This window comes from Bombina bombina, chromosome 4 (genome assembly GCF_027579735.1).
Source record: "Bombina bombina isolate aBomBom1 chromosome 4, aBomBom1.pri, whole genome shotgun sequence".
Lineage (NCBI taxonomy): Eukaryota > Metazoa > Chordata > Amphibia > Anura > Bombinatoridae > Bombina > Bombina bombina.
Window position 1 is genome coordinate 960144979 of NC_069502.1, and position 19500 is coordinate 960164478.

The 19500-nt window shown below is 35.8% G+C and overlaps 1 protein-coding gene and 1 pseudogene across 1 annotated transcript in view; both read right to left on the minus strand.

Moving 5' to 3' along the window:
• The window catches only part of CST7 (cystatin F), an 82906-nt gene that overhangs the window by 28122 nt on the left and 35284 nt on the right, over window positions 1–19500 (minus strand). Inside the window, exon 2 of the mRNA XM_053709297.1 lies at window positions 2738–2904. Coding sequence (XP_053565272.1) covers window positions 2738–2904 — 167 coding nt within the window. The remainder of the gene's footprint in view (window positions 1–2737; window positions 2905–19500) is intronic.
• On the minus strand, window positions 6513–6631 carry LOC128658372 (uncharacterized; annotated as a pseudogene).

Genomic DNA, 19500 nt, shown 5'->3' on the forward strand with positions numbered 1-19500 from the left:
CTTATATAGTATTTTAAGCCTGTTTTCAGGCTATAACATATATTATTTAGATATAAATTTATCTGAGTATTTTAGACTTTATAATCATATCTTTAGTTTATATGTGTATATACACAAATATTTCTTGAACTTCAGGTTTTTCCTTTGCAGATTACAATTTTGCGTGTATTTACTTATACACAAATGTCTTCATTATATAGCGTAGGTGTACGCGGGGTAAGAGTTGCGGTTTGGCATTCAAGGGACAGTTTTTTTCTCAATTAAATTGTTCACAATTATCCTTTTTATCTGCTGGAGTGTATTATATTGTTTACAAATAGCTCCTTTTTCCCTATGTCGGCCCTTCAATTAGCTGATATTGCTAATGGTATCCCAACCTATAATGAAAGTTTTGATACGGGAGTCTCTGCTATTGAATAGCCTAAGTAAACACAGCCAGCAGAAGAAATGACACTCCCAGTGGGGTACAGGATAGTTAAGTAATAACATGATTTAAAATAATGATTTAACATAAATAATTTTCCATTGTTCTCTCTATGTATAGAGCTTTAGTTTTTCTGGTCAATTGACGATAAGAAGCAGTGTTACACAAAATGTTAACAGAATGAAATATATTTCATGAGGCCCTACCCTTTGTCATAGACTGTGGTTTAAAACACAAACCAGCTACTTTTTTTACACAAATAAACCTGAAAATACTATTTCTCATACATTTATGCTCTGCAGCTGGTATAACAGTCATAGGGAATACATTTTTATAAACAATTTTATAGTGTACTGTCCTTTTAATACCTATATTTTCTAATAAAATTGTTAGAGCAGTAAGTTGTGTCAGTCTCATAATCTGAGGAAGTGAGTCAGGAACTTGCATAATACTTGCTCTTTCTTATACTCCTTAGCCTTTTAAAGGCAAGAATCAACACATAAATGAAAGCCCTTTCCCCATGCAGGAATAATAGGAGCGATAGAACCTCATCCATGGAGGTAAGGCGGGGCAGAGAATCCTTGACCCTGAGGATATAAACCAGGGACGTCTGTGCACAGACTCCAACATTTTAATCTGGAGAATCTCGATCGGGACTAGCTCTCAGACCCCGATTGGGATTCGGGCAACCCTACCGATGGAGATCTTCCAAATACCCCTTTTCGAGGCCCCGCTGTGAGGACCTGCATAGATGAGTGGACCTCAGCGGACCTGTTTCTCGTTAGTGGAGAGTTTCCAGCATCTAGAGGTGGCATCGTCTTGTAATCTCAGGACCCAGAATTTGGTTCCCTAGGACTTAAGAACCTACTAGTCTAGCAGATTTCAAGGGTCCCTGGTCGTCAGAAGGACTTCGCGTTAAAGGGCTCTCTCACTGTGTGAACCCTGGACTCCAGGTTCTAGAAGGTTCCGCCCTCCTTCTCTGGTCTATCTGGGTTCATCAGTATGTGGTAAAGGATATGGATCCCTTTTCCGCTTTAACATGTCAGTGTGTTTTATCACTCTCCTCTAGGTTTTCTTTCTGGCCTGTCGACCAATCCTGCTATGCCTTTTTGTGGGGCTTTTTCCCTATAAGGACCTTGAAGGTTTAGAACCCTCTTACCTGGTTTTTCGAGTCTCTGGTTATCTGGTTCATTCTTGCTTCAGATCTAACCTTTCGCCTTTTAACATCCTTGGCCATGTCCTTTACCTGGTTTGGCAAATTTTGGTTCCAGAGCTCTGATGTCCATTCTTGACCCTTTTTCGGAAGGCTTCTCCTTTTTTTTCAGATTCTCTTTGCCCTCTAATTTAGTTTTTTTCCCTGTTCTCAGAGGATTCTCTTGGTGCAGCCTTCGGCTCCCTGTTTATTTCTCTAGGCTGAAGACTGGCTCTTCGTCAGATCCCCTTTCATGGATCAAAGAGTTCATGCCTGACGCATGCCCCAGCAAATTTGCCCGTTTGCGGGCACTCAATAATTTACCGCTCCACTTGTAATCTAGCTCTTAATTGTGCACTTTTTTAATGTATGCATCTCCTTCCCATGTGAAAATGCAGTAAACGCCCCTTTGGGAGACACCATGTTTTCAGGCTAAAAAGTGGCTTTATAAAATTCCACCAATAGAAGGACTGGCAAACATTCTTAAATAATCTCACCAGCCCAGATACCTTTAGATAATCGGCCCCCTATGATTCATTTTTAACAAAGTATACCACGAGAGCTAAGCAAAATTGATAGAAGTAAATTGGGTAGTTGTTTAAAAGTTCATGATCTATCCAAGCAATTTAAGTTTGATTTGATTTTATTGTCCCATTAATTTCTTAAAGAGATATAAAACTAAAAATAAATAAATTGTGATTTAGACAGAGAATACAATTTAAAAAATGTTTCTGATTTACTTTTATTATAAAATGTCCTTTGTTCCCATGGTATTCTTTGTTGAAGAGATACTTAGGTATGTGTCTGGAAAACAACATGGCAGGAAATAGTGCTGCCATCTAGTGCTCTTGCAAGTGAATAACATTCTACCAAAACTAATGCCATATAAAACTCCAAACACATGCACGGTCCTGTGCTTAGGTCCCTGCTTTTCAACAAAAGATACCAAAAGAATGAAAAAAATGTTAATAGAAGTAATTTAAAATGTTGTTTAAAATTGTATAATCTCTTTGAATCCTGAAATAAACCTTTTGGGTTTCATGTCGCTTGAAATTTAATAAAAAAAGAAAAAAAAACTCACAACACACTAGAATGAATATCATGTGTGCAGATCAAGTCACCTGTATCATAGCTTTTTGTATTTCCATTTCTTTGAACAGGAAACTATCATTAGACTTGTTGTTATAAGCATAGACGGCAAACCTTGTAGCTTTTTTTACTTCAGGATCATTTGTGCTGGCATTTTTAGGAAATCCAGGATGAATTGTCGTATTCTGATAATCTAGAGCTGAAACAAAACGTAAAAAAGAAAAGAAAAATTAAGTACTTTACTGTACAACAAAATGTGTTCAAATGTCAGGTTTGCAAATTATGAAAAAAAAAGTTAATAATCATTAGTTCCTTAAATCAGGGCTTGACAAACCCAGGAGAAGAAGAGCCACTTGCCACTAGAATTGTACCTCTGCAGCCTAACTTTTTTGTTTATTTTCTATGTATCTATTATAAATAATACTGTCTAGCTCCAAAAAGTTCAATGACTGTATTATTCTACATTCTGGTATTTAACTAGAATTACCAAGCCGTCTACCAGAAATTCACCATGTATTGCAGCTAGTCTTGGTATTATGGAGATATTGTAAGAATAGTTAAAAGGGGTAGAATATTGACACAAGGATAGAAAGTCTGCAGCGTGCATCCATTTTATCAATTCATTTTGGAGTACAGTCACTAGTGATGCTCCAGTTCTTGGGCCTTATCAGTGATATTGGTGGTGTGCTTCAGGAATGTGTGTCTTTTTGAAGATAGTATGACAATTTGTAACATAATGGAAGGATATAGCAAATTAGCAGTAATCTAGAGCTTAATTTGAACTTTTCTGAAGGCAGCAAACAAGGAAATGAGAGTTATCTTCAGACGGTTTAATAGTTGTCAAGCAATGCAGTAGCACAGCAGGTAAGGCCAATAGAATGTTTGGTTTTATAGGAATTGGGGTTATTTTGCCACTTCATACATCAATTGTTAGGCCTCATTTTAAATATTGTGCACAATTCTAGATACCATGGGTCCCATGTACTAAGCGGCGTGTGGACATGCTTCTCAACTTGAGAAGTTGTCCGCACGCCTTGCTGCATACGGGCAGCAGATCTGTTCATCCACTGGCCCGTATGCATCATTACAAACTCCGATGTAATGCCGAGCAAGTTTGGGGTGTTTTCTCTTTGCCAGCTCAGTGGTGACGAAGAGTGTAAGAAGCAGCGGTCTAATGACCACTGCTATTTACATTGCAGGAAGCAGGCTCACATGTTCGAACTTGCTCCGGAAGAGCTTACACTGCTTCGTACATGTAGCCCCATATCTCCAGACAGATATTAACAACATAGAATCTGACTGTTCAAAGGATTGCTACTGAAATGGTACATAGACTAAGAACTAAGTTCATGAAATCTTCCTCCGGCTTTTGTCATGTAAAAGGTCAGTGACTTTTGTAAAATAAACAGATAAAAGGTTAAAGGGACACTGAACCCACATTTTTTCTTTTGTAATTCAGAAAGAGCATGCAATTTTAAGCAAATTTCTAATTTACTCCTATTATCAATTTTTCTTCGTTCTCTTGCTATCATTATTTGAAAAAGAAGGCATCTAAGCTTTTTTTTGGTTTCAGTACTCTGGACAGCACTTTTTTATTGGTGGATGAATTTATCCACCAATCAGCAAGGACAACCCAGGTTGTTCACCAAAAATGGGCCGGCATCTAAACTTACATTCTTGCATTTCAAATAAAGATACCAAGAGAATGAAGACAATTTGATAATAGGAATAAATTAGAAAGTTGCTTAAAAGTTCATGCTTTATCTGAATCACGAAAGAAAATTTTTGGGTACAGTGTCCCTTTAATTCATATATATCATCTGATATAAAAATGTCTCGTCATCTGTAATGATACAGCATTTGTAAATGGCCTGAAATGGGTGACACAAAACCCCCATACTGATTAGCATACATTTCAGGATGCCTGAGGTGACCAAAGACAAGATGTCCCAAAACTACAAAGAGAACATTTGTCCCCCAACTAGAAAGTAGAAGCATCAAAAAATTCTTTACCTTATCGCTTAATGAGATTAGATCTTTTCAAACAAGATAAACCTGTTACCTAGATCACAGGAACCCCTGTGGACAGCAGACACAGGTCTGGACTCATGTTTGAAGATCAGAATCTTCAGGAAAGCAGGTAATTTACACTACGTATGTATAAACAAGACACTGTAATTCCGATAGTGGAGTACACCTAGCGCCTACTAAATAAGACCTCTGGCTTTGATAATTTGACACCTAGTTGTCAAAATGGAAAGATGAAACTAATAAGGTATACCAAAGCGCCAACTATACGAAGGCTGGGTCTGGACCTAATGCAATATTGTCAAACGATTACAATAAACAATGTATTGAGTACACAAATAAGTTAAAAACATGGATCCATGTATAAACAATCAAATTTATACAACAATAATAGCTAAATGAATAGTTAAAACAAATAGTTATGTAACGGATATAGCATTTAAAATTGTGCAAACATTGCTCTTAAAAATATTCATAAAAAATTCCAAATTTAGTATAAGGCTCACAACAGAAATTCAACTTTGTGTTTACCATATACACATACACAAATTTGTACAGCAATAATAATTAAATGAATAGTTAAAACAAATAGTTAAATAGCAGATATGGCATTTAAAATTGTGCAAACAATGCTCTTAAAAAATATTCCTAAAAAATTCCAAATTAAGTATAAGGCTCACAACAAAAATTCAACTTTGTGTTTACCACATACACATAATAGGTGAAATATATTAGTCAGTTATATAATATTATCTAACCAATAATGTTCTCGATTCTATGCAAGACTAAATATTGCCAATAGTGACTAATGTGTAAGGCTCTGAGTAAGACCTTTAACTGTGTGTTTACCACATACGCATTGTCAAGTAAAAAAATATTGTGACAGCAATAAGCCAATGTAAAGAATGTGTATCAAAAAAGTTGTGTGCAAAAATTAGTGTACAAAAGATATTAATGGTCAAAAAATAGGTTGATCTTCAAAAAACGTGAATTAAGAACAAAGATTGTGAAAAATGAAAAACCAAAAATTTACAAAAACATTGTGGTGTGTTCCAATAGTAACTTATATAAATGTAAATAATAGTCCAAAAAATAGTCCAACAGTGAAAACTTAATAGAAAAAATAATCCAACAATAAATTATAATAAGTAGTGTGTCTCTTTAAGAAAAAACAATAATCCTTAAAGTGTTGTGAATCCTAACAGCAATAGTTATGGTGATTTTCCAAGTATTTTATACTGAATAGCAGTGTCAGTACTTGCTAGCCGTTTTCCAACCCAAAATTCTATCTTCTTGGCAAATATTTTGTTATAATCCCTGGATGATCCTTCTGTAAAAGAAAGATATGATGGTGTAGATTGTTTTTAGATCAATAGAAAATGAAATTGTGCTTACCAGTCGACGTGTTTCGGTCACAAAGAGACCTTTATCAAGACTGGTTTTATGGTGTTAGTAGTGGTCTTTTTATACCAGACTGATTGCTGGCCATAAAATTGTGGAACAGGAAGTGTTTGTTAAGCACTTCCTGTTTTACTGACCTTAAATGTGTGTTTAAAATATACAGCTTATAGTTTAAAAATTTGTGATTTAAAAATCCATTATAATACATTTATATGGTATCCTTATTTTGTCAAGCTCTATCTGCATCTGATCATTTTTATTCAGAGAAAATACAAAAATTCCTATGTTAGAATACAGTGTTCCAGATTTGGAAAAATATATATACAAACCCAGCCTTTTTAGTTATGACTTCATACCTATTATTTAAAAAAAAAAAAATTCCTACCGCAACTGGTGTTCCCAGGCGGTCTCCCATCCAGGTACTGACCAGGCCTGGCCCTGCTTAACTTCCAAGATCAGACGGGATCAGGTGCATTAAAGGCAGTGTGGCTGTAGACATTTCTGTATTAGCCCTATTTCTCATCATGATTTGATCAGAAAGAGAGTTTACTGTCATCTCCAAGCCGTTTTTCAGCTGTTTCTATTGGGTATAATCTCAGTAGGGGCTTGGTTTCTATTGGATGCGGCAGGGGTGTGTATAATAGGCTCAATTTCATTGGATAGTAGTTGGAATGTTGTTAAAACATTCCCTTATCTGTCATAATAAAGCCATTTTAGCGTATATGTTAAGGTGTCATTTTTAGATGTCATTTCTAGATGCCAATTTTTACATATGCTTGCTAATCTAAGAGAATAAAAAGCGGAAACAAGACATATTCTATATAAAGGACGGACTTGCTAGTTTCATCTTTTACTTATTACACAATCTATGCTGATTATATATCCCTTACAATATTCCTAATGGTGTTATATTGTTGTCTTCTATATACTGGATTTTGCTATAGTGCTGAGGTGTGAATTATTATCCAGAATAAAGAGAAATGTTTTTTTGTTTTCTATACAAACAAGGTGAAACCTCAATAGGTTTTAAGTGGAACAGAAACGTATGGGAACCAGATGGTGGTGTAGAAATATTAAACAACCTTTATTTGTTTAACATAAATATCCAATCGAGTGGGAAAGTGACCTCTATACTAGTAGTGTCTTATCTGGAGAGATATTAGCCCTGATTAATGCGATATATAATCATAGAAAAACTATCAGATAAACTATCCTCAAATCTTTTTTCAAATTTAGAATAGACACCTATCATTACACTGTATTCTAACATAGGAATTTGTATTTTCTCTGAATAAAAATGATCAGATGCAGATAGAGCTTGACAAAATAAGGATACCATCTAAATGTATTATAATGGATTTTTTAATCACAAATTTTTAAACTATAAGCTGTATATTTTAAACACACATTTAAGGTCAGTAAAACAGGAAGTGCTTAACAAACACTTCCTGTTCCACAATTTTATGGCCAGCAATCAGTCTGGTATAAAAAGACCACTACTAACACCATAAAACCAGTCTTGATAAAGGTCTCTTTGTGACCGAAACATGTCGACTGGTAAGCACAATTTCATTTTCTATTGATCTAAAAACAATCTACACCATCATATCTTTCTTTTACAGAAGGATCATCCAGGGATTATAACAAAATATTTGCCAAGAAGATAGAATTTTGGGTTGGAAAACGGCTAGCAAGTACTGACACTGCTATTCAGTATAAAATACTTGGAAAATCACCATAACTATTGCTGTTAGGATTCACAACACTTTAAGGATTATTGTTTTTTCTTAAAGAGACACACTACTTATTATAATTTATTGTTAGATTATTTTTTCTATTAAGTTTTCACTGTTGGACTATTTTTTGGACTATTATTTACATTTATATAAGTTACTATTGGAACACACCACAATGTTTTTGTAAATTTTTGGTTTTTCATTTTTCACAATCTTTGTTCTTAATTCACGTTTTTTGAAGATCAACCTATTTTTTGACCATTAATATCTTTTGTACACTAATTTTTGCACACAACTTTTTGTAAACACACAGTTAAAGGTCTTACTCAGAGCCTTACACATTAGTCACTATTGGCAATATTTAGTCTTGCATAGAATCGAGAACATTATTGGTTAGATAATATTATATAACTGACTAATATATTTCACCTATTATGTGTATGTGGTAAACACAAAGTTGAATTTTTGTTGTGAGCCTTATACTTAATTTGGAATTTTTTAGGAATATTTTTTAAGAGCATTGTTTGCACAATTTTAAATGCCATATCTGCTATTTAACTATTTGTTTTAACTATTCATTTAGCTATTATTGCTGTACAAATTTGTGTATGTGTATATGGTAAACACAAAGTTGAATTTCTGTTGTGAGCCTTATACTAAATTTGGAATTTTTTATGAATATTTTTAAGAGCAATGTTTGCACAATTTTAAATGCTATATCCGTTACATAACTATTTGTTTTAACTATTCATTTAGCTATTATTGTTGTATAAATTTGATTGTTTATACATGGATCCATGTTTTTAACTTATTTGTGTACTCAATAAATTGTTTATTGTAATCGTTTGACAATATTGCATTAGGTCCAGACCCAGCCTTCGTATAGTTGGCGCTTTGGTATACCTTATTAGACACTGTAATTCCTGCAACTCTTGAATACACAATCCTTGTCTGGAAAGGTGATAGCTCAGATGCCAGCATATGGGAGGCTAAATCTCATATGAAATGACTTGTGCTTAAGTCTCATATAGTTAAAATACTCAGATTGTATTAAAAAATAATATATATATATATATATGTCTGGGAGATGTACCTTATACCTGATATACTATATTAGATAAGTGTCTGCTGTATTGAGTGGGTAGCTGTATTGGTGAATTTAAAATATTTGACTGTATTTCAGAATAAACAGCATTTTCTTTATTCCAGGAATCTAATAAGCCACTGAGAGGAAATTAATACATATTAAATAAATTGTCCGATGACTATAATCATAGAAAAAAGTCCATACACTTAAACATTATAAAGACATGTGGAATGACTTCAAATAAAATAAAAAATAAATAAATATATATATATATATATATATATATATATATATATATATATATATATATATATATATCCAATATAATAAAAGGCCAGGTATGTTAGTCAGATGCAGTCATGCGCAGTAGAGACTGCAGAGGACAAACATACCTGGCCTTGAACAGCAGAGGAGTGCACACTGCGGAGAGGGGGAAGAGAGAGAGTGCAAAAGAGGGGGAGAGAGAGCGCAAAAGAGAAGGGGGAGAGATAGAGCACAAAAGAGAGGGGGGGGGGAGAGCACAAAAGAGAGGGGGGGGGGGGGAGAGCACAAAAGAGAGGGGGGGGGGAGAGCACAAAAGAGAGGGGGGGGGGGGGAGAGCACAAAAGAGAGGGGGGGGGGGAGAGCACAAAAGAGAGGGGGGGGGGGAGAGCACAAAAGAGAGGGGGGGGAGAGCACAAAAGAGAGGGGGGGGGGAGAGCACAAAAGAGAGGGGGGGGAGAGCGCAAAAGAGGGGGGAGAGAGAGCAAAAAAGGGGGGAGACAGAGCGAAAGAGGGAGGAGAGAGAGAGAGAGCAAAAGAGGGGGGAGAGAGAGAGCAAAAGAGAGGGGAGAGAGAGAGCAAAAGAGAGTGGAGAGTGAGAGATCAAAAGAGCGGCGAGAGAGCGCAAAAGAGAGGGGGAGAGAGAGAAAAAGAGAGGTGGGAGAGATTAGAGAATGAAGGAGTGGTCTATCACTGATATAGGCTTTCACACAATGCAAGAGGAGACAGACTCACTTTGTAAAACAGAGATACACACCGTTTGGGGCCTACTTTCTCTGAATCCTGGCTGGAAAACTCTCTTTGGGTAAGAGAGATACTCTGTGACCTTTACTTTTGCAAAATAGTGATACCTTCATGTATGACCATAAGAAATATCTGGAATATTGAACTCTCAAATTGGTTTATTTGTAATGTATTAAGCTGTTTGATGATGTTATATTTTTATTGTTTATTGCTGTAGTTTAATTGAAGCTGGTATTAAAAGAGGTACTTTATAGTTGCAACGCTAGTATTAAATAGACCAGTGTATTTCATATATTAAATAAGCTAGCGCTAAGTCAATTATTATTAAGAAAAGGGTCAAGCATTAATATTTATAAATTTGATTGAGTTACTGTGATATATTTTAGAAATTGCATTTACAATTGTGGCCAAGTTGTAACTATTTAATGCTATATTAGGTGGTATATGTTGAGTTGATAAATTTGTGTAAAACTATGGTTGATTATTTAAAGTAATATAAGACTATTATTGGGTAAAATAGTGAATTGTACTCCCCGGAAATTTCATTAGATTTGTGGGAGTTAAGAGTTTACTGTGAGATTTGGATATAACTTTGTTAAATAAACTATATATTGAATTGGTTAATATTTCTGGCTAAATACAAATTGTTCTTGTAAAATTGATGTGTGATATTTGTTAAGTGATTAATTTTGAGTTAAAGGACCATGATACCCAAATGTTGAAACACTTGAAATCGATGCAGCATAGCTGTAATAAGCCGACTAGAAAATATCACTTGAACATCTCTATGTAAAAAAGAAAGATATTTTACCTCAAAATGTCCTAAGTATTCAAACCCCATTGCAAAGGACTTTAAGCAGAAAATCAGTATGCCTGTCCCAGGACAGGCAAGGAAGTAGAAATGTGTGATTCGTTTCGGATCGATTCGGAAATTCGGCCAAATTCGTAAAATTCGGATCGATTCGAATTTCCGAATTAAAATAGTGCCGAATCTACTGAATAAATACGAATAAGTTTGGATTTATTCGGTAGATTCGGATGGCCATGGATTACACTAGTATTGTACAGTATATTAGGTTATATCACTTTGCTATGGGTTACACCTAATATACAGTACATAATACTAGTCTAATCCCACCTAACACTTACCGAAATTCCGAATTTCCGAATCAAACCAAATCCATCCGAATTTATTCGAATCCGAATTAATCCGAAATGAATCCAAACCGAATTGATTCAAATTTTTCCGAATTTGAATCGATCCGAACCGAAATGCGAAAAAATCCGAATCGATCCGAACCAACTTTTACGCCATGCACATGTCTACAAGGAAGTGAGCCTCATGCACACTCATGTTATTTCCCTATTTAGTTTAAGGAAGCTTACTATGAAATCTCATGAAAGTTAAGTCAAATCTCATGAGATCACAGTAAAAGAGTTCATGACCTCAGCACTGTTGATGATGATTGGCTGCTGTTCATTTCTTCATTTTTTTTTACCTGAAGCTGGACAGCAGCTGAAGGATACATTTTTAACACAGGGCTTACTCTGGTGAGCTGAGGAGATTGTGAAGTAAAATATCTTCCTTTGTTACATAGAGATGCTCAGGTGATATTTTCCTGTCAGCTTTTTACAGTTATACTGCATCAGTTTCAAGTGATTTAGCATATGAGTATTATGTCCCTTTAAGTTTAATTTATAGAAATAGTAATTAATCTAAATATCTCTATAGCCTGCTTTATATTTTAATATTGTATTGATAAATTGATCAATATAACTGGTCATAGGTGATATTCAGTTACTACATAAATAAAGTCAATATAAAGATTAACTGATTAGAATTAGAAATATTTTATATTGAGATTAATTTTTTTTTTTTTATTTTTTTTTTTTCAGGGAGCCTATTTGAATGCATAGTTTATTTCTTTTATTTTTTTTTTAAAAAGGTTTTTCTTGAGGTAATTGCAAACAAATTACATACAGTATAGAATCTTTCATACTTATAAGTCATGTACACAAATGTTGGCATCTGTATGACATTTATAAACAACCGAATAAAAGAATCAAGGACATATTTAGCCCAGTCCCAGAAATAAACATTGTGATATTCGTATCTAAACAACCTATAATAAATTATAATATCACGTCACAATTGTTGACTTTACTCATATAGTTGCCATAATACAGGGGTAAGGGCCTATAGAAACAATACCTCATATTAAATAATAGGGAGGGGGTATATCAATAGCTTCTATGAATAATCACACTTAAACTCAGATTAGGGAGTGACATATGGGGTCTGTGCCCCTAAGCTTAACCAGTAAGCTAGATGGTGAGGGTAAGCGGAGCTTAACATAGTACAGAAGGCTTAAAAGGAGTATAGTAGTTTAGAGAAACTGGTCTAAGAATAAAGGTTCCATTTGTTTACAAGATAGACTTATGCAGTGGGGGTCAATCTATTGTAAAATGACTGGTATACCTAGGGAATAAAGGTGATTTAATACATCATACTTGTAAACACGTATAGCTAAATAAAGTCTGATGTATATATCCAAGTTAAAAGTTTAGGAACCCAAGAGCAATATAACACAACTAAGTAGCGGTGCTATACACATAAACCATCCTGTGCAGCTTAAGAACTGTAAATATATATAAAACTTTTCAACATTCTTATACACAACATTGCAGATGATATAAATATATAACTAAACTGCTAGCTTAGGGGACAAGAGCCACTAGATAACCATCTTATATCTATATACTTATGTGTAAGGATCCATGTTACCGTAGCTGAAATATATATACAATATAGACGCCAACACATATATATTTAACCTTGTATAAACACGCATTCATGAAGCCACATATTAATAGAGAGCATGGTAATATAATCAATACTTAACATCCAGTCCATAATATAGGTCAAACAGTTTGCAAGTAAAATTTACTGTCTAGTAGGATACCTTAAGTATCAATTTGGGGAGGATATAACACCAACAAAAAATCTCGCCCTGTCTCGGCCGCTAACAAAGCGAAATTGGGGGACCCAGTAAAAGTTAAAATATTAGCGCAGGTATCTCATTAAGATGTTCATATCAACATATATTGCATAAAAACTAGGGTAGGAATATAGGAGCGTCCTCTGAATAAAGACATGGGACACTTAATTTAGGTTTATGAGGAACCTGGAGGTAGATATTGAACAAAATATAAGCTATCAGGTACTAAATCTTAAGACTAACTACAGGTGTGTAGCATGGCATGCACTTTGAGGCATTTACTTTATAGGACCATATCTCCCTACACACAACTACGGAACAGCTACAGTTATTAACTTAGGCACCCACAAATATATGGCATAAAAGAAATAGGTACCGATGTGGCTTAGCATTCAAAGAGAATAAAACTAATGGTGGTGCAAACTACACAGGCAATTAGATCCATAACCATACGGCAACATTGGTGATCCTATGTAAAAGGAAAGAGTATTTAGCTACAAAAATATGCTTGACAGAATTATGTACATAAGGCAATAACTTTTTATCTCACATAATGTCCAATCGCATATAAATATCAATTAACAAAGGGTCCCCCCGCATATTAATAAAACCACAATATATCTTGGTAAAGTCTCGCTGTGGTATATCAGGCTCAAAAGAATGTTCCCATAGAGAAGTTTCTCATCGCAATGAGTTACCATAAGAACGCTGAGGCCAGGCAGCATCTATCCTATTCCTGCTGCGTCTAAGGTGAACATACGAAGCATTACAGTGAAGCCATGCGATAAGAGCAAGTCATCCAGACCTTTGCTAAAGAGGTTCTGTCCATCTGCGCCCACGTGCACTGTCAGCACGTTCAGTGCTATTGCCACAGAACTTACAGCGGGGTAAACCCTATTTTTACCTTCCAGAGCTCTTTCTTTCACAAGGATGTGGCAGTGAGTCCCATCTACTGCTTTATTTTTACTTTGAGGAGTGTTTAGTATAGCGGGTGGCGTTTGCAGGCTCTCTATTTGATACGATGATATTTTGATTCTAACCTTCTGATCACTATCAATGGATCTGCCTTCCGACCTTGAAGTGGTTAAACTGTTAGACTTCAACTGCGGTGTCTGGTTTTGTACCGACGAATGTAGCAGTTTTTGTAGGCACTGTTTTAACTCACAGAATTGTTGGTCTAGAAGAAATTGCATGCGTTGCTCCCATATGTCAGTCGCCTCCATATTGATGTTTTCCGATCATAGGATTCTGTTCTCCAACTGAAGTAATGGCCCAAATACAAAAGCTCATAAACTAAAAGCTTATTCTTCAGCACAAACAGCTGGGTATACTACTGTAGTGTATGAGAAGGAAAAATGTTCCGATGCTTCAATTTGAGCTTGTAACCCAGAATCTGGGGGGGTAATATGCGGTAGCCCCAACTCCTCCGTGTCGTGACTGCAGAGTAGGCCTCACTGGACTTGTCGTATAGATCATGGCACAGTTGAACAGTTTAGTCGAAGAGCATAGGTCAGGTACAGAGTTTAGGAATGCTTTCCCGTATCTTTCAAGTCTTCTATGTTGTACAAGATAGTTATACATCTCTGAAAATAGGAGATATATTCAGGAGCTCTTCAAAAACATGTCCTGCCGCTTCGACTGTAGGCTCCGCCCCCTAAATATTAATTTTTAATAATAATATTGTGAAATTTATAGACACCTCAATAGTGTTATTTTAGGGTACACTACGGAGATTTAACATCTTACTGGAGTGTATTGACAAAATTCTGCTATATTAATTGGAGATATCACTGACAATAGTTTTATACTGCTTAAATTATTATTATTCATAATTACAATACATAACACATTGGTGGCAATTGCTGCTGATAAATACACCAACATTACTGGAGAACACTCTTGAGACGTATCAACATTTACTGGAGGCACCGCTGTAGATCATTCTTTATCATATTGATATAATATATTTTGTAGTAAGTAGAAATTAATATAAAAAATAAAATAAATTGGTGATATTGTAAAATCAAAAACATTTTTGGTTAAAATTGTATTAGCACTTTAAGTTAAATACTGAGCTAAAATCACAATGTCTAGTGACTCAATTGAATCTGTACACAGTATTGAAATTTGTTTTCCACGATTGCCCCTCACTAAGGCCGACTCTCTTAATTGGACGCTATCGGCCAGATAAAAAAATAGATTTAATGTTTTGGGTGTTTTAACTGATTATATTGATACGCTTACCACTAAGGCCAAAAATATTCCTATTAACATGTGGAAAGAAACAAATGAATTTTTCCAGGAATTATTAAAGATTACCCAATGCAAGGGAGCTAAAAAGCGGGATGAGAAAATAATCAAATCTTGGTCATTGATAATATGCATTAATGACGAATTGTCCATGTGCATTATAGAAAAGGAATGCCAATTACAGCAGCTAAGAGATGAAATTTGCTCATCAAACAAATGCGAAGAAAATTTAGAAATAGCCCAAAATTAAATTGTTACACTTAAACAAGACATGGCCGCCTTAGATAAACATAACGAAAAATGAATCCCTAAAATAAAAAGCTTAAATGAGCAACTCAGCATTAATAAGCCCCCCTCCATTAGTGATGAAAATAGTGAGAATAAAAATGAGATTATGAAAGCCCTAAAAGAATTTGTGAGAGGTGAACTACAAAGCATTAGGGAAAGATTTATAGAGAGGACCCCGATTTGCTCAGAAATAAACTTTCCAAATAGGCAGTCACCTAATGTTTTAAATTCAGGGAATTTCTAGACTTTAGAGAAAGAGAGCAATTTTTCTAGTGAGTCAGAGGGCAGAGCCAGCTACCTAGATAGCCCATATAATAATAATAATACACAAAAGGGATCTCCCCATAGTAAAAATAGGACAGATAGGGGGCGCTCCAGCCCAATTAATAGGGTCCCTAGGAGAACCCAAAATGTACCGCATAAGGTGTATGACACCCCTCAGATTCTTAAGCAATGCAGTACCTGTATTCTCCAAAAGGGGGACCATTTCTATAATCGATCACTTAGAGGCCTATGAAAATGCTTTGTTTATATTAAATGTTAATAGTGAGCAGTCTAAAATTGAATTTCTGCCATGGGTATTTGATGGTAAACACCGCAAATTCTTTGCTTCACTAAAAGATATGAAAATCCATTCTGGGACTAAAACAAAGCAATAGTGTAAAAGGGAGTTCGGGCAGAATCGCACCGCCACCGCAGAAAAAGCAGCTGTATACAGTTTGAAATGTGGCGCAAATCAAAGCCCAATCAAATTCCTTTCTACACTAAAAGGAGCCTACTGCATGGCGGAAAACGAACCCAAATCTGAAGGCTCAGAATTTGTAAATTTATTTTATGAAGCATTACCCTCACACATCAAAGTAAATCTGGCTAGAGACTTTAATGATAACTGTTCATTGGATTGGCTCATCAGAGTACAAAATTATACTGTAACATATCTCAGCCTAATGTCACTATCCCTTTAAGACTTCCTTCTCTGACTGCTGCATTTGGGCAGTATTTACATTCAGCTTGCTTGCCTGCCTGATTAATCATTCATGCATCTGATTACCTCAGCCTCTTTTTAAGCCTTCTCAGGTCTAATGTGCTTTGCATTAACTTTGAAGTTGTGATCCTGAACAACTGAGATCTGTGACTGTTACCTGCATGAATTTACCAACTATTCCAAGATACAGCATTTTCTATTACCTATGCTAAATATAATCAAACCGCAAGTATCAAAAATAATCCCATTCTGTTTCCTGGACACAGCTACTTAACAAACTCTGAACTTTATTATAAATCAAGTATGCTTTTGCTTATCATCACTCTCTAATTACAATAACATCATCTTACTCAGGACTTTATAACTATTTCTCTGCTTCTAATTGTCATTGCTGAAATATCCTGCAACAAACCTAGTTTGCATATATATGCTCAAATAGTAATTAATGCCTGAGACTTGTAACTTGTCCATCACTTGTGCAACTCTGATTATACTGATATACAGCTCTACATAATATTATGAACTGTGAACCTGCAACAAACCTTGGCTTGCATATATATGCACAAACAGTAATTAATGCCTAAGACTTACAACTTGTCTCATTTGTGTTACTCTGCTTATACTGATATACAGCTCTACATAATATTATGAACTGTGAACCTGTAACAAACCTTGGTTTGCATATATATATGCACAAACAGTAATTAATGCCTAAGACTTACAACTTGTCTCATTTGTGTTACTCTGCTTATACTGATATACAGCTCTACAAAATATTATGAACTGTGAACCTGCAACAAACCTTGGTTTGCACATATATGCACAAAACAGTAATTAATGCCTAAGACTTGCAACTTGTTTATCACTTGTGCTTAACTCTGACATACAACCTTATATAATATTATATGCTGTGAACCTGCAACAAACCTTAGTTTGCATCTAAGTGTCAAACTTCAACCTGTTTACTCTGAAGCCTGTACATTCCACATTGCTATACATTTCTCTCATTGAATCCTGCAGCTACTCCTGTTAACTAATAATAACTTACAGTGAAGCCAGAACATATTGTATACAAATAATTGCACTCTCCATTAATTCTTCAATAACTTCTAGCAACTATGAATCACAGAATTTCATCTATCCACGTCCAGGATACTCTTCCCCGGGTCAGGGGTCGGTGTCTCCAAATCCCTACCACTGCCCAGAGGGTCTGTGTTCTGAGCGCATGTACACCGGATCATGACATATACTCCATTTAGCAGACCAATGAACATGGGGTTAAAAGAGAGCAAAGGCCCGACCCTAAAGTATTGGCCAAAACTAGGGTGTCACCTAGCTCCCTAAATTTTTAATCCAAAAAGAAAACTTATGCGGAAGTGGCCAGAGGAAACCGGCCTTCCCCACAAAGTTTTGAGTCTGCCCTTCCTCCACCAAGGGCTGAGGTGCAGAATCCGCAGGCTGATAGAAGGGAATATACTCAAGATGGGGGGCATACCCAGATAAATGGGTATCCCCAAAGAGACGAATACCCACAAAGTAAATCGGTATCCCCGTAGAAGTAGATACCCTAAGAGGTGCAGATACTCTCATGATAACCAGACACTCCAATAAAATATTGCACCCCAGAATATTATTGCTGGACAAGTTGAGCACCAAAGACAACCGCGTCAAGATAGATACAATAGCTATGATTCTGAGGGATACCAAGAATCCAGGAATCACTACCCTGGGGCATCAAAAAATCAGCCCATAGGTAGAAATAATTTGTACAATCAAGTGGGTCAACTTAGTACGCAGTTAAATCAATTATGTAAACAATTTGCTAATTTGAGTCAAGCTCTTACGGCTCAGCAACCCAATAATCCTTTTTTTAGGGGTACCGAAAGTGGCCAACAGTGCGCCACAGACACAAGCATAAATACTCAGATATCATCTGGGGGAGAAAAATACCAAAGGGGATAATGAATGTTAATAATGATACTAATCAAATTCTCTCCCTACAGCCCAGCAATAGAAGGCCTGACTGTGATGACAGATGTCCTCAGACTGGAAATATGAATGATTCTCCTTTTTTGCAGTTCTCCCTATGCCTTATTCCCACAGGTGGACGTGCAGGGCAATCCTCACCTGGAGAAGGGAGCCCTGACTGCGACGCAATACGCAGGAAACATGTTATCCCTATACAAAGGAGACGTGGGTAAGAATTATGCCATATCAGGTAACGTGGCTGATTCAGGTAATTTGTGGCGAAGCCCACAAATGTGCAAACATGCTAATTTTATGTGTGAAATGGTAGAAACTGAGGAGATTTATTATGTATTAGCTGAGCTCCAGGATTCAGTTACCAACCCTATAATGGGATTAATTGATACTGGATCTCAATAAACTATTTTATCTTACAGGTAAGGTAAACTCAGTGAATTTGATGGTTCATTAATAGGTGTTGGGGGTGACTCAAAGTCTGGGGCACTGCATGGCTAAAACTAAAGCTGGGAAACTGGGTAATAAGACACTGTCATTATAGTGGATCTGCCAAATGATTGTTTAATAATTGGTATTGACCTTCTTAAGCGATTAAGTACCATAACTGATTGCATAAATAATATTATTTGGTCACAAGTTAAAAGACCTATTAATTATGAGCGGTCTAGCATACCTCACACCAGACATAAATGACACGTGGTGGAAGAGAACCCATATGCTGTCAAAATTAATTTCAGGAATAGCTCTGTACCTGAAATAATTGTCCTACAAATAGATGATCAGGCTCCCCTAAGTGGCTCTGATGGTCATACCATAAAATTTTTGCCTGGGAAAATAGCCAATATTTCCCTAGACGGTGATGTCCTAACCATATCTCTACACAAAGGAGATCCTAAATCCCCTAAAGGGGGCGATCAGTCTCAATTCCTTGCAGAAATTGAGAAACTTAAGGATGATTTATGTGCAAGTGCATGACCTTGGAAAAACCAAGTATGTTAAAATAAATTTAAAACAGGAAGCTAGCTATATAAGC